This window comes from Vipera berus (assembly GCF_964194415.1).
Source record: "Vipera berus genome assembly, chromosome: 3".
NCBI lineage: Eukaryota > Metazoa > Chordata > Lepidosauria > Squamata > Viperidae > Vipera > Vipera berus.
The window spans coordinates 96,696,680-96,711,374 of NC_138204.1; the positions used below are offsets into that span (position 1 = coordinate 96,696,680).

At 42.3% G+C, this 14,695-nt stretch overlaps 1 protein-coding gene across 3 annotated transcripts in view; it reads left to right on the forward strand.

Annotated features, from left to right (window-relative positions):
* KCNT2 (potassium sodium-activated channel subfamily T member 2) overlaps positions 1 to 14,695 on the forward strand; it is a 251,327-nt gene that overhangs the window by 125,458 nt on the left and 111,174 nt on the right. For all 3 annotated transcript variants that reach the window (XM_081322303.1, XM_081322304.1, XM_081322305.1), the window contains exon 4: positions 5,601 to 5,649. In XM_081322303.1, the coding sequence (XP_081178429.1) occupies positions 5,601 to 5,649 (49 nt within the window). The remainder of the gene's footprint in view (positions 1 to 5,600; positions 5,650 to 14,695) is intronic.

The following is a 14,695-nucleotide window of genomic DNA, read 5'->3' on the forward strand; positions in this document are numbered from 1 at the left end:
TTTGTTCCAGTAACTTGCTCCTCCACCTTTCTATTCTTTCCTTCCCTTCATCCTTCACAAGTATGTTTGAGTGTGCATGTGCATATATCTAAGAAATAATGGTTTGCATTATTGTTAAATGCAGTTGGGGAGCATTTATTTAATTTATTGAAATGAGGTGCTTTTTATTCACTAGTTATTTATTCAATTAAAAATAATTAATTCCCCCCACCAGTCCTTGTTTTATTCTTGGAATGTAGTTTCAGAATTCAGACATAGCCAAACACAGTTCTGTATGCATGTCTGTCTTAAGGGATTTGTGATGCCTTTTTATTGACAATCTCATTCAGTACTTATTTATTCAATTAAAATTAATTGGATTTTAGTCTTGTCCTTTTATCTTTGGAAGGTAGCTGTGAAACAGGGTGCATAGACATATGCAAACATACAGTTGTGTATGCAAGTCTGTCTTGGGCATACCTTATAGTATTGGGAAGAAAAAATACTTTTAGGATTGGCTTCAGATAAAGTTCACAGCGTTAGCTTGATTTTGTGGAGAAATTAGGCATTGCATAGATACTTTGTGCAGTTTATCATTTCATAGATAATCTCCCTTCCCTTCTTTTCCTTTTTAATGGTTTTGCCTTAGTTTTCATTATATTTCAAGCAGATATAGTATACAGGAAACTTTATTAAACTTTAGAAATTTACCACTTCAATCACTTTCATGAAGTTCAGTCTAAATATTCTCAGGCATCTAACTATAGTTCTCTTTCCTCTTGATCATATAATTCTAACAGACCAATAAAAACATCATTTGTACATTTTATTCTGTAGAATTTCTTTAAAAGTTGCAATGATTTTAAAGAAAAAGGTAGCTATAATAAATGAAGTCTGATATTTGTTTCTCATAATTATTGTATTTCCTAGGAATCATATATCTTCAAAGAATGCCAGAGCTGTTTATTTTAATGGCTGGAATATAAAATGCACTGTTTATAAACTAACAATACTGAAGGAATTATTTCAAAATTGACAGTTATATCCATGTTGAATCTCATCTCTTGGTGGAGAACAACCAAATAGGTGACATATTGGTAGATGCACATAAATCTAATAAATAAAAATTAATGAATAAAATAATGGGAAAACTAGGAGATTGCTGCAAACTAGTGTGGTATGAACAAATCTTCCCTTTACTAGATATCTTGGCAGTTCCCAGGGATATCATTATTATTCCTGTGTATAGCTGTGCTATTTTCTAGGTTAACTGAAAAATCTGTAACATTTAAATATTGGATTGGCACATATATAGCTTTTAATTTTCAACTACGGTATTTCTAATTCATATATTTTACCAATGTAAAAGTTATAAAGTCAGGAGGATAATATATGTTTAGCTCACTATACGTCCCCGAAATTACTACTAATTATATCTTTGTTTTGGTATTAATATTTTTATATATGTGATTGGCACCCAAAAGGAAGATCCAAACATGCTCTAGTCCAAAACATAAGTAGTTTGTAGATAATACTTATATAGGATTCTTCTCTATAATCAGGAACCATACTGAATTAAATCCTAGACTTAGAAGACTTAGTAATTACAGTTGTTCTTTTGTATTTGTCTGTTTTCTTTTTGTTGTTTTATCTTAGGCCTCTGTTAATTTGAAAAAAAAAAGTTCAGATTCTGTGCCCCCTAGCTCCATTTTTATTAATGAGGTTTTTTTTTCTTTTGAGAAACAGTGATTTTTAACAAAATTGCATTTATGCATTTTAATACATTATCCCTGTAGGTGCCATTAATATTTCATTTGAATTTGTTTGAAAGGCATTCTTTACCCCTAATTTTAAAATCCAGCAAAGGCTTTTATAAAGGTGGAAAAATAGGAAAACAAGTCCTGGAGCAGCTGTGCTTTTGGCAGCCCACGCCTTTGGTGACTTTCCCCTTGTCATGATTCTTGTCAAAGAAAGCAGTTGATTTGAATTTTCTTTTGTGTGCGAATGTTTATTGAAGGATTTTGCATATCCCTGTATTATTCTGTTACTACTTTTAAAAGAGGCTACTAATAAATTTGACAATGTTTATTTTTCTAATCAGCAAGCATATTGGTTGGTTCCATACCTAGGAAATGCGTTTTTGTACAAAATGTCCTAAACAATATTTATTCCAAAAGATACGCTGAATTGAATGGGGATGACTTTAATATACTGAGTCTTTGGATTTTTTTATAACATCAGAATATTATTATGATTAATATAGACATTTTCCTCAACTGGAAGAATAATTACGGCTTGGGTTTCTTTGCTTTAGTAAAGTGGATTAAATTTAAGACTGAAAAAGAATATTAAGTTTCAGATGCTAGATTTTAGATATCATGGCCTCAGCCTCCTCTTCCTTTATTATTTCCTATACTTTTAAGCACTTTGGTCGTAATTCCAAACTTGTGCAAATATTATCCCAGAGCAACTTTGTTTGCTTAAACGGAAAGTGGGTTCTCATTACAACTTCTCTCTAAACCTATATGTTGCACCACTCATTTCCAGCATAATTGAATAAATATCTAATATTTATAGGACATTGCCAAATATAATGTACAAAAAGCAGAGACCAGAAGTTTTCTTAGTACATTTTTTTTAAAAAAAGAATGTTAACCAATTGCTTATCATTTTATTTATATAGGAGTGGTGAATAATTTAAATTGGTTACTAATAGAAGTCAACTTCCCTCCGCCCAGTACACTCCCACAGAGAGGGCCTCCTCAGGGTGCCACTGGTCAAAGAATGCCGACTGGTGGCCCCCAGGGGGAGGGCGTTCTCTGTGGGCGCGCCGGATTTATGGAACCGTCTTCCGGTTGAGCTCCGGATTGCGCCTGACCTCCGCTCCTTCCAGCGCGATCTCAAAACCTACCTTTTTGAACAAGCTGGCCTGGCCTGATGGGATGGGGTTGGGTTTTATAAATCGGTTTTAACTTTTTAATATGTATTAATTTATTCATGGGCACTGTTGTTTAATCGCTTTTAATTTTTGTATTTTGTTTTTTAATATGTATTGCCCTGTTCACCGCCCTGAGTCCTTCGGGAGAAGGGCGGTATACAAATTAAATTAATAAATAAATAAATATTGTAAATCAATTGGTATTTCTCAATTAACATATTTATCAAATGAATTCCTAATTGTCCATGAAGACAATGGGGTTTTAAATAATTTACATAGACAGACAGACAGATAGGCAGGCAGGCAGGCAGGCAGATATAGACTTTTCATTATATACTCTGTGTGTGTATAAACGTATATGGTATATATACATACAGTATATATACATACAGTATTTATATATGATGTGTATGTGTGAGTTCCAGAAATCCCTCTGTACCTTGGTCCCCTTCAGAACCATCAGTTATCTCAATATGAAAGAAATCATACTTAGTCACCATACTGGATTTAGGGTTGCTTTGTTACACCATATTATTTTCTTAAATTGAATTGAATCAACTTTGCTAGCAGAAGAGCACCTTTCATTAAATCTGTAGGCATCCAGTACAATTTACAGTGATACTGAACAAATCATGATGTCATGCAAATGATATTTCTGTAATAATGCTAATTACAGAATTTGTGATATTTGTGCATGATATCCTGTGCCACACCCCTCCCTTTCACTTCCATGAATATATTCCCATAATTTTCAGCCAGCAAAAATCTTCATGGCAACTCCTTTGAAATAGGACTGTTTTTATTATTTGTTTTGATTTTGGTATATTAAAAAAATAAAATTAAGCAAGGATATATATTATGTTGCATAAATGTTATTTGGTTCTGTGTTCTAAATAACTCATGTTAACATCTTAAAATGTTACTTTAAAATACAATATATTTGATAATACATTTCTTCAATAACCCAGCAACCCTCACTTACAATTTGTCATCTTTCATTTTTAAAATTTTAACCTGCATGATATTTTACAACCCTTTCAAAATATTATTATAACAAACTAATGATTTTGTCTGGCTTTCTTTTTTTCATAACATATTTCGTTATGATATTATGCTATTTTCTAAATGAAAATGGATTTTACATTTGGATGTCTGCTAGCAAGGAATTAAACCAGGGATGCTCCAGTCGAAACAACATTTCTGCAGAGATAGATTGGTAAGTTTAAGGATGTGTTTATAGCAGGAAATCAATGTTTTTAACTCAAATTATTAGGTTCTATTACTAAATAATGTACTTATTGATATTATCAGGAGCTGTCGTTTGTGCAAAATAGATAGTTAGCTGATTGTAGTTACCCTGAATGAACTCAAGCATGATGCTGATAAGAAGAAGGTTTTTGAAATAAACTTAAGTAATTTGAATTTAGAATTTACAAATATTTTAGTAATAATATGAAATCACTCTGGATTCTATATCAGGAAGGAAATTTCATTTTTATTAGTCAAACTGAAATGCTTAACAGGTTATACATTGTCTGTTTACAACAGACATGTCAAACACAAGGCCCGGGGGCTGGATCCGGCCTGCGAAGTGGTTTCATGCGGCCCGCGAAACCATCCTGGAAACAGTGAGGGAACGGCCCCCACTGCCTTGGCTCTGGCCCAGAGACCCTCCTTCTGCCAGAGACCCTCAGATCCGTCCCACTCCTGCCCAGGCCCCCATAGGCACCCTTGATGCGAATGATGTAGAGCTGGCCATACGCACTCTAGCCATGCCCACCCAATAGGCCACGCCCACCCAAGCCATACCCACCCGGCCCCTTGAGGGCAACTGCAATGCTGATGCGGCCCTCAATGAAATTGAGTTTGACACCCCTGGTTTACAAAATAAACTGCAGCAAAACCTACCCTGCTCTCTCCTCTCTGTTTTAAGGGCCTATTAGACACTGACATTTTTTAAAAGAAAATAAAAAATAATACTGACCATCAAGAGAACAAAGCAATTAAATAAACTCTTCTATTGTTCAGTAATGTACTATGCATTATTCTAATGCAATTATTTCAATGCAATAGAAACTATTCCTTAAATTTTCCTTGACTTATATAAATTTGACCGTGCAGTGTTTCATCGAGAAAAATTGCTAAGAACATGGAAAAAAGTATGAATTTGTATTGCAGCTATAAAATGTTATGCTGTCCCCTGATTTGAAGAAGCCATGGTTGACTTCAGTTTTGAAAGCAAAGACAAAAACATAGCTACTACTTGCACAATACAAACACACACACACACACACAATCCCCATTGGTGGGGGGGACACTATTATTTTGGCCCAAGATAAGAATTGCTCCTAGCCATTCTATTCTGTGCTTACCATTCAAATGAGTAATGTATGAAGAAAAGAAATTAGTTCCATAGAAAGACAAACTAGTCACTTATGACATTTGATGTGATTGCAGCATTTGATAGGAACGTGGCCAGTGGATTAGCTCATACATTATCTGGTACATCTAATCAGTTTCTTAACTCCCTCCCTTCTCTCATAAATTGAAATATTTTGAATTCATGAAAATAATTTAAGGAAAATAAAGAGAATAGATAGTCCAGATAAGATTTTTTTCTCTTCCCACATAAAAACATAAATTAAACTGGAAATTCATTCCCTTTATTGCTGTAATTTTTCAGGTCACTTATTATTTGGGTGAATCGAAGCTTACCTTTGTGGGGATTACAGGTAATGTATACTTTCATTTTTATAGATTGTACATATGTTTAATAATGTTTTAGAATAAAAGATGGGTACTTATTAACAGAATGGCAAATTAGTGAGGGCAAAGGTCTTTCTACAAATATTATATATTCCATACATCAAAATTGCAGGTATCAGACTTAATCTTTGATCTTGATCTTCCTTTATACTTACTATTTGAAGACCATTTGGCTCACTTTCAAGGTACTTGGATTTTTATAATTAAGAATTTTGGGATTATGTTGGTTGTTTCATAAAGTTATAGATTTTATACTGAGTTCTAGGGTGAATTCACACCAAAACATCCTGTAACTTCTAAAGATTTCCAGAGTTATGTCAGACAGCTTCTCTCCCTCTATACAACATAAGAGAGCATTCACTAGAAATACTGTTAAAAAGCAGGGTCATACCTGTATTGAACATTTGCCATCTAAAATAAATATTTTTTTAAAAAAAATGCTCTTATTTCAGTATGGTATTCATTACTTCCATTCTCTCACATGTAAAATACTTTGACTAATGAGTCAATGAGACCCCTCCATTCCTATAGTTGATTTTAATTAATAGCAGCAATGACAAATGCTACTGTTGCTACAGCTCCATATATTCCAGGTATATTTAAGATTGCCTTCCCAACAAGAATAAGAACCCATGTAATCATGCACATGACAATTATAATTTCAGGTGCTCATTTGGCTTATCTTCAAATATATACTAATGGGCACGGTGTTGCTATTCTATTTTTTCAGACTGAGAAGATTTTTGTTCCTACTTGAGTCTACATAGTGTCAAGGAATTTCACTAGAGTTAATTCCCTTCACAACTCCAACATATCTCTTCACCAGCAGTGTTTTCACATGGATGGGGAATTCACTTCTGAGCCACTTTCATATAAGCTACAGACACAAACTTTTCATAATTTGGAAGGTACTATAAGATCTTGAAGGCTGTCCTGATGGCCTGATTTACCAGGTGAAAACATAATTGAGTCTGATAACATAATTCAGAATAACAGAGTTGGCAGAGACCTTGGATGTCTTCTAGCCCAATCCCCTGATCAAGCAGGAGACCCTAAAACATTCCAGACAAATTACTGTCAAATCTCTTCTTAAAAACCTCCAGCATCCACAACTTCTGAAGGCAAGCCGTTCCAGTGATTAATTGTTCTCACTGTCGGGTAATTTCTCCTCAGTTCAGGTTGAAACTTTCTTTGGTAAGTTTCTATCCATTATTCCTTGTCCTTCCTTCAGGTCTTGCCATCAGGTGCTTTGGAGAATTTGCCTCTTCTTTGTGTCAGCCTCTTAAACATTGGAAGACTGCTATCATGTCACCCCTGGCCCTTCTCTTCGTTAGATTAAATACTTCCAGTTTTTTTAATCATTATATTTATGCAATATGTAAATATAACATAATATAACATAATAAATAAAAATATGTAATACAATATACATATACATATACATATACATATACATATACATATATATATATATATATATATATATATATATATATATATATGTATATGTATATGTATATGTATATGTATATGTATATGTATATGTATATGTATGTGTGTGTGTGTGTATGTGTGTGTGTGTTTGTGTGTGTGTGTGTTTGTGTGTGTGTGTGTGTAATTTTTTTAGATTGCTAACAAAGAATTAAAAAATAAAAAAAATTACACAAATATGAGCTGTCACTGTTGTGACTTTCACACACACACACACACACACACACACACACACACACACACACACACACATATATATATATATATATATATATATATATATATATATATATGTAAATTACTAACAAAGAATTAAGGGAGACTGATATGCATTTCAAAGTTATTAGTTTTCATCAGTCAGCCATCCCCTTCTGAGATTCGAACCTGGGCTGATTGCACATTAGGCAGTTGTTTTTACCTCTTGAGCCACAGGATCTCTCTCGCTTTGTTAGCTTTAGAAGCAAGGGGAGATATGTGTCAAATACTTGTTAACTATTTAGATTACCTTGCTAGGCCCCAAACATGGGACAAATCTTTATTTCCTGTTTCAGCCTATCTTGAAGGCCATCGAACAGGCAGTAGTCACACCGGTGACAGCTCATATATTTATGTAAATTACTTACCTTGCCTAGCAAGGTAATCTAAATAGTTAACAAGTATTTGACACATATCTCCCCTTGCTTCTAAAGCTAACAAAGCGAGAGAGATCCTGTGGCTCAAGAGGTAAAAACAACTGCCTAATGTGCAATCAGCCCAGGTTCGAATCTCAGAAGGGTATGGCTGACTGATGAACACTAATAAGTTTGAAATGCCCACAAAGACTGCTAATAGCATCAATAGCATTCCTTCAAGGTATTATCATACCTAGCTTGTGATAAACCTTCAACTTTGTTTTCCAAGCACTGGATTAGATTTGACCTCAGCTGCATAAATAAAAATAATTTTTTTGGATGCTATTGTGGAGCTATTGGAGATAGTTGAATACCCTGTCAACATTAAGATGTAGCTCCCTCTTTGCACCCAGTGAAATTTATTTTCTATTTCTATACCATCACAACCATAAGTCTTCTGGTGGTAAACAAAAAAAATTACAATAAAATTAATATGCAATAGGTAAAGTTAAAGTTTCCCCTGCACATGCATGCTAGTCGTTTCCGACTCTAGGGGCCGGTACTCATCTCCTTTTCAAATCCGAAGAGCCAGCACTTGTCCGAGGACGTCTCCGTGGTCATGTGGCCGGCATGACATGCCAAAGGAGCACGGAACGCTGTTACCTTCCCACCCTAGTGGTCCCTATTTTTCTACTTGCATTTTTATGTACTTTCAAACTGCTAGGTTGGCAGAAGCTGGGACGAGTAACAGGCGCTCACTCTGTTACGCGGCACTCAGGATTCGACTTGCCAAACTGCCGACCTTCTGATCGACAAGTTCAGCGTCCTAACCCACTGAGCCACCGCATCCCTTGTTAATATGCAATACCAACAGTTAAAATGCACCATGATTTAAAACCAGAACAACCTACAAAGTTTAATAATAATTACAGTGCCCCTCTCCCCCAGCACTTCTCATTGAATCTAGGGTGTTGCTTGTTGACACAACATGACTTTTTGGCCCTGAGAAACTCTGGCTCTTAACTTGCAAACTAGTATAGTTATATTAGACAACAATGTGGACTCAAACCTTCACATTTACTGAGTTCTTTAAAAAACATTTAAACATATTGTTCGCTCTTCAGTAATCTCCTTCAGGAAAAAAGGTTGCTACTCAATTACCGTATATACTTGAGTATAAGCCGACTCGAGTATAAGCCGAGACCCCCAATTTCACCCCCAAAAACTGGAAAAAGTTATTGACTCGAGTATAAGCCGATCCGCCGTTCTGCAAGCCTCTGCCGCCAGCAGAGGCTCGATCCGCCATTTTGCAAGCCTGAATACACAGGAATACCCTGTGTGGCCGCGGCTCGTCGGCAGGTCTCCGTTCCTCCTGCCGACCTTTGGGGAGGTTTGGGCGCCTCCCCAAACCTCCCCAAACCTCGGCAGGTCTCCGTTCCTCCTGCCGACCTTTGGGGAGGTTTGGGCGCCTCCCCAAACCTCCCCAAACCTCGGCAGGTCTCCGTTCCTGTTTGGGGAGGTTTGGGCGCCTCCCCAAACCTCCCCAAACCTCGGCAGGTCTCCGTTCCTCCTGCCGACCTTTGGGGAGGTTTGGGCGCCTCCCCAAACCTCTGCAGGTCTCCGTTCCTCCGCACAGACCTGCCGACCTTTGGGGAGGTTTGGGCGCCTCCCCAAACCTCGGCAGGTCTCCGTTCCTCCTGCCGACCTTTGGGGAGGTTTGGGCGCCTCCCCAAACCTCCCCAAACCTCGGCAGGTCTCCGTTCCTCCTGCCGACCTTTGGGGAGGTTTGGGCGCCTCCCCAAACCTCGGCAGGTCTCCGTTCCTCCTGCCGACCTTTGGGGAGGTTTGGGCGCCTCCCCAAACCTCGGCAGGTCTCCGTTCCTCCTGCCGACCTTTGGGGAGGTTTGGGCGCCTCCCCAAACCTCCCCAAACCTCGGCAGGTCTCCGTTCCTCCTGCCGACCTTTGGGGAGGTTTGGGCGCCTCCCCAAACCTCGGCAGGTCTCCGTTCCTCCTGCCGACCTTTGGGGAGGTTTGGGCGCCTCCCCAAACCTCCCCAAACCTCGGCAGGTCTCCGTTCCTCCTGCCGACCTTTGGGGAGGTTTGGGCGCCTCCCCAAACCTCGGCAGGTCTCCGTTCCTCCTGCCGACCTTTGGGGAGGTTTGGGCGCCTCCCCAAACCTCGGCAGGTCTCCGTTCCTCCTGCCGACCTTTGGGGAGGTTTGGGCGCCTCCCCAAACCTCCCCAAACCTCGGCAGGTCTCCGTTCCTCCTGCCGACCTTTGGGGAGGTTTGGGCGCCTCCCCAAACCTCCCCAAACCTCTGCAGGTCTCCGTTCCTCCGCGCAGACCTGCCGACCTTTGGGGAGGTTTGGGCGCCTCCCCAAACCTCCCCAAACCTCGGCAGGTCTCCGTTCCTCCTGCCGACCTTTGGGGAGGTTTGGGCGCCTCCCCAAACCTCCCCAAACCTCGGCAGGTCTCCGTTCCTCCTGCCGACCTTTGGGGAGGTTTGGGCGCCTCCCCAAACCTCGGCAGGTCTCCGTTCTTCCTGCCGACCTTTGGGGAGGTTTGGGCGCCTCCCCAAACCTCGGCAGGTCTCCGTTCCTCCGCGCAGACCTGCCGACCTTTGGGGAGGTTTGGGCGCCTCCCCAAACCTCGGCAGGTCTCCGTTCCTGTTTGGGGAGGTTTGGGCGCCTCCCCAAACCTCCCCAAACCTCGGCAGGTCTCCGTTCCTCCGCGCAGACCTGCCGACGTTTGGGGAGGTTTGGGGAGGCGCCCAAACCTCCCCAAAGGTCGGCAGGAAGAACGGAGACCTGCCGAGGTTTGGGGAGGTTTGGGGAGGCGCCCAAACCTCCCCAAACAGGAACGGAGACCTGCCGAGGTTTGGGGAGGTTTGGGGAGGCGCCCAAACCTCCCCAAAGGTCGGCAGGTCTGCGCGGAGGAACGGAGACCTGCCGAGGTTTGGGGAGGTTTGGGGAGGCGCCCAAACCTCCCCAAACAGGAACGGAGACCTGCCGAGGTTTGGGGACGTTTGGGGAGGCGCCCAAACCTCCCCAAAGGTCGGCAGGTCTGCGCGGAGGAACGGAGACCTGCCGAGGTTTGGGGAGGCGCCCAAACCTCCCCAAACAGGAACGGAGACCTGCCGAGGTTTGGGGACGTTTGGGGAGGCGCCCAAACCTCCCCAAAGGTCGGCAGGTCTGCGCGGAGGAACGGAGACCTGCCGAGGTTTGGGGAGGTTTGGGGAGGCGCCCAAACCTCCCCAAACAGGAACGGAGACCTGCCGAGGTTTGGGGACGTTTGGGGAGGCGCCCAAACCTCCCCAAAGGTCGGCAGGTCTGCGCGGAGGAACGGAGACCTGCCGAGGTTTGGGGAGGTTTGGGGAGGCGCCCAAACCTCCCCAAACAGGAACGGAGACCTGCCGAGGTTTGGGGAGGTTTGGGGAGGCGCCCAAACCTCCCCAAACGTCGGCAGGTCTGCGCGGAGGAACGGAGACCTGCCGAGGTTTGGGGAGGTTTGGGGAGGCGCCCAAACCTCCCCAAACAGGAACGGAGACCTGCCGAGGTTTGGGGACGTTTGGGGAGGCGCCCAAACCTCCCCAAAGGTCGGCAGGTCTGCGCGGAGGAACGGAGACCTGCCGAGGTTTGGGGAGGCGCCCAAACCTCCCCAAAGGTCGGCAGGAGGAACGGAGACCTGCCGAGGTTTGGGGAGGTTTGGGGAGGCGCCCAAACCTCCCCAAAGGTCGGCAGGAGGAACGGAGACCTGCCGAGGTTTGGGGAGGTTTGGGGAGGCGCCCAAACCTCCCCAAAGGTCGGCAGGAGGAACGGAGACCTGCCGAGGTTTGGGGAGGCGCCCAAACCTCCCCAAAGGTCGGCAGGAGGAACGGAGACCTGCCGAGGTTTGGGGAGGTTTGGGGAGGCGCCCAAACCTCCCCAAAGGTCGGCAGGAGGAACGGAGACCTGCCGAGGTTTGGGGAGGCGCCCAAACCTCCCCAAAGGTCGGCAGGAGGAACGGAGACCTGCCGAGGTTTGGGGAGGTTTGGGGAGGCGCCCAAACCTCCCCAAAGGTCGGCAGGAGGAACGGAGACCTGCCGAGGTTTGGGGAGGTTTGGGGAGGCGCCCAAACCTCCCCAAACGTCGGCAGGTCTGCGCGGAGGAACGGAGACCTGCCGAGGTTTGGGGAGGCGCCCAAACCTCCCCAAACGTCGGCAAGTCTCCGTTCCTCCGCGCCCTGCCTGCCTGCTTCTTTCCGCTGCGGAAAGAAGCAGGCAGGCAAGGCGCGGAGTTTGGGGAGGTGCGCGCGCACCTCCCCAAACCTCCCCAAACTTCGGCAGGTCTCGGACGGCGGTGGCTTGGGAGAGGTGCGGGCGATCCCGGAAGCACCAAAGCCTCGGCCGCGCACAAGTCCTCGGTAAGTTTTTTTTGTTGACTGGAGTATAAGCCGAAGTGGAATTTTTCAGCCCAAAAAGTGGGCTGAAAAATTCGGCTTATACTCAAGTATATACGGTATGTATTTGAACTCCAGAGGTAATGAAGAATTGGTGCCTTACCCACAATTGCTATTCACCACAGTCATATATGAATTCACACAATTACTTCATACCCCACCTGCTGTCAGATGACTTTACTATCCTGTTGGATTTGCTATATCAGTTTTAGCAACTGAAGGAGTGTAGCAGAAGCCATAATTAGTTACCCAGTACAAAAGAAGATCAATGTCTTCTCAAATCACACTTAGACCTAATGGGGCTGTGTACAAAGGCATAATCCAAGTGTATTAATTCAGGAAAGACCCTAAAAACCTGTATTTAGAAGTAAATAATCAGTTATTATTTACAGGGTTGTAATATGAATAGAATTCCTTATTGGGCCAAGTGTAATTAGACACAAAAGGAATTTGTCTCTGCAGAAGCTCTTAGTGTAGATGCAAAGCAACAGAGTGATAATAATCATAATACCATTAAGAGGGGGTAGTAAAGAAGATAAGGAGGATAAAATACTACAGCCATGCAATATGGGTAAATATACATAAACATTAGACATTATGGTGAGAGTTAGGTGTTCAGCAGAGTGAAGGCACAAGGGAAAAAAACTGTCTGGTTGTTTGGGCATGCAATGGCCTAAAGTAGTGTCATTTTAGAGTGAATAATTTTTGGAATGATGGTATTGAATGCTGAGCTAAAGTCAACAAAAAGGACTTGAATCCCCGGAGATTCAAGATGTTGCAAGATGTAGTACAGTGCCATTTTGACAGCATCATCTGTCAATGTATTTGCTTGGCATTCAGGATTTTCCTGTTACTTGTTCAGAGATGACGAAAGAGGAAAGTTCTATTGTGTTACTAAGTCACAATAGAAGTCTTAATACAGTGATGGTGAATCTTTTAGAGACTGAGTGCCCAAACTGCAACCCAAAACCCACTTATGTATCGTCGGGTGCTGGGTGGGTGTGGCCCATCGTGTGGGCATGGCCCATTGTGTGGGCATGGCTACGGTGGTAACGGCAGACTGGGTGGGACTAAAAAGTTCAATCAATCAATTCCAACTTTGCAAGATCTTTTTTTTCCCATTAGAAGTTGAAATTGATTGATTGAACCTCTTTTTGCACACAGTGGTGGAGGCCAAAAGCAAAAAGGTTTTATAAAACCCAGCTGAAAGGCTAGGACTGGGCCGATGGCATGCATGCCCACAGAGAGGGCTCTGCGTGCCCCCTTGGCACCCGTGCCATAAGTTCGCCACCATGAATACAAGAGATGATACAAGAGATATCTGGAGGCAGATGTGTAATTGCTATTTCTTGCAACTTTTATATCCTGAAAGTAATATTTAGTTAATCTGTAGAGCTAATTACAAAAAATGCACTGATAATATTACCTAATATGGTAATGAACTACAGTGAGCACCAAGAACTCCACAATTACAAAAGAACTACAATCTGGATGGTATCAGTAAATAAAAAGGTAAAGGTAAAGGTTCCCCTGCACATGCATGCTAGTCGTTTCCAACTCTAGGGGCCGGTGCTCATCTCCGTTTCAAAGCCGAAGAGCCAGCGCTTGTCCGAGGACGTCTCCGTGGTCATGTGGCCGGCATGACTAGATGCCAAAGGCGCACAGAACGCTGTTACCTTCCCACCATAGTGGTCCCTATTTTTCTACTTGCATTTTTACGTGCCTTCAAACTGCTAGGTTGGCAGAAGCTGGGACGAGTAACAGGCGCTCACTCTGTTACGTGGCACTCGGGATTCGACCTGCCAAACTGCCGACCTTCTGATCAACAAGCTCAGCGTCCTAACCCACTGAGCCACCCCGTCTCGATATCAGTAAATAGAAATAGGCTAGATCAGAAATAGAAATAGGCTAGATCAGATCTAGGCTATTTTAGTGCAGCACTTTGATGTCGCAGTGGCCAACCAGATACTTGAGTAGAGTTCAAAGAAGGAGGGGGAGATTTACAATACTTGCACTGTTGTTCCCTTGCCACTGTTATTTGGTGGCTTACCATCCCAAACCCAGGTAATACTGCATAATCTATAATCTTTGCAGATCTATTCTCTCTGAGCTGATAAGCATGGAAACAAACCAAGCCATCCTCCTGTTTTGTAACATGGAACTCCAGAGATTAATTATGGGTAGTGTGGGAAAATGTGTTTGCTTGTGGCTGATGTATTAAATTTAAAACTTTAAACAGCTTCATTAAATAATTTCTGTCCTGATTTTTCAGAAAAATCTCTGTCCATTTTCTGTATATCATGCTTAATTTTCTGAACTGAAAACTGAACTCTGAACTCTGTATTTTCCATTTAGTTGCCCACTTATCCTGTTTAAATTACCTTTCTGTAGCTCTTCACTTTCATTATCATTATCATCAACTTGAATAGTGTAGTATCATCTGCAAATTTAGGCAGCACAGTGTGCTTAACC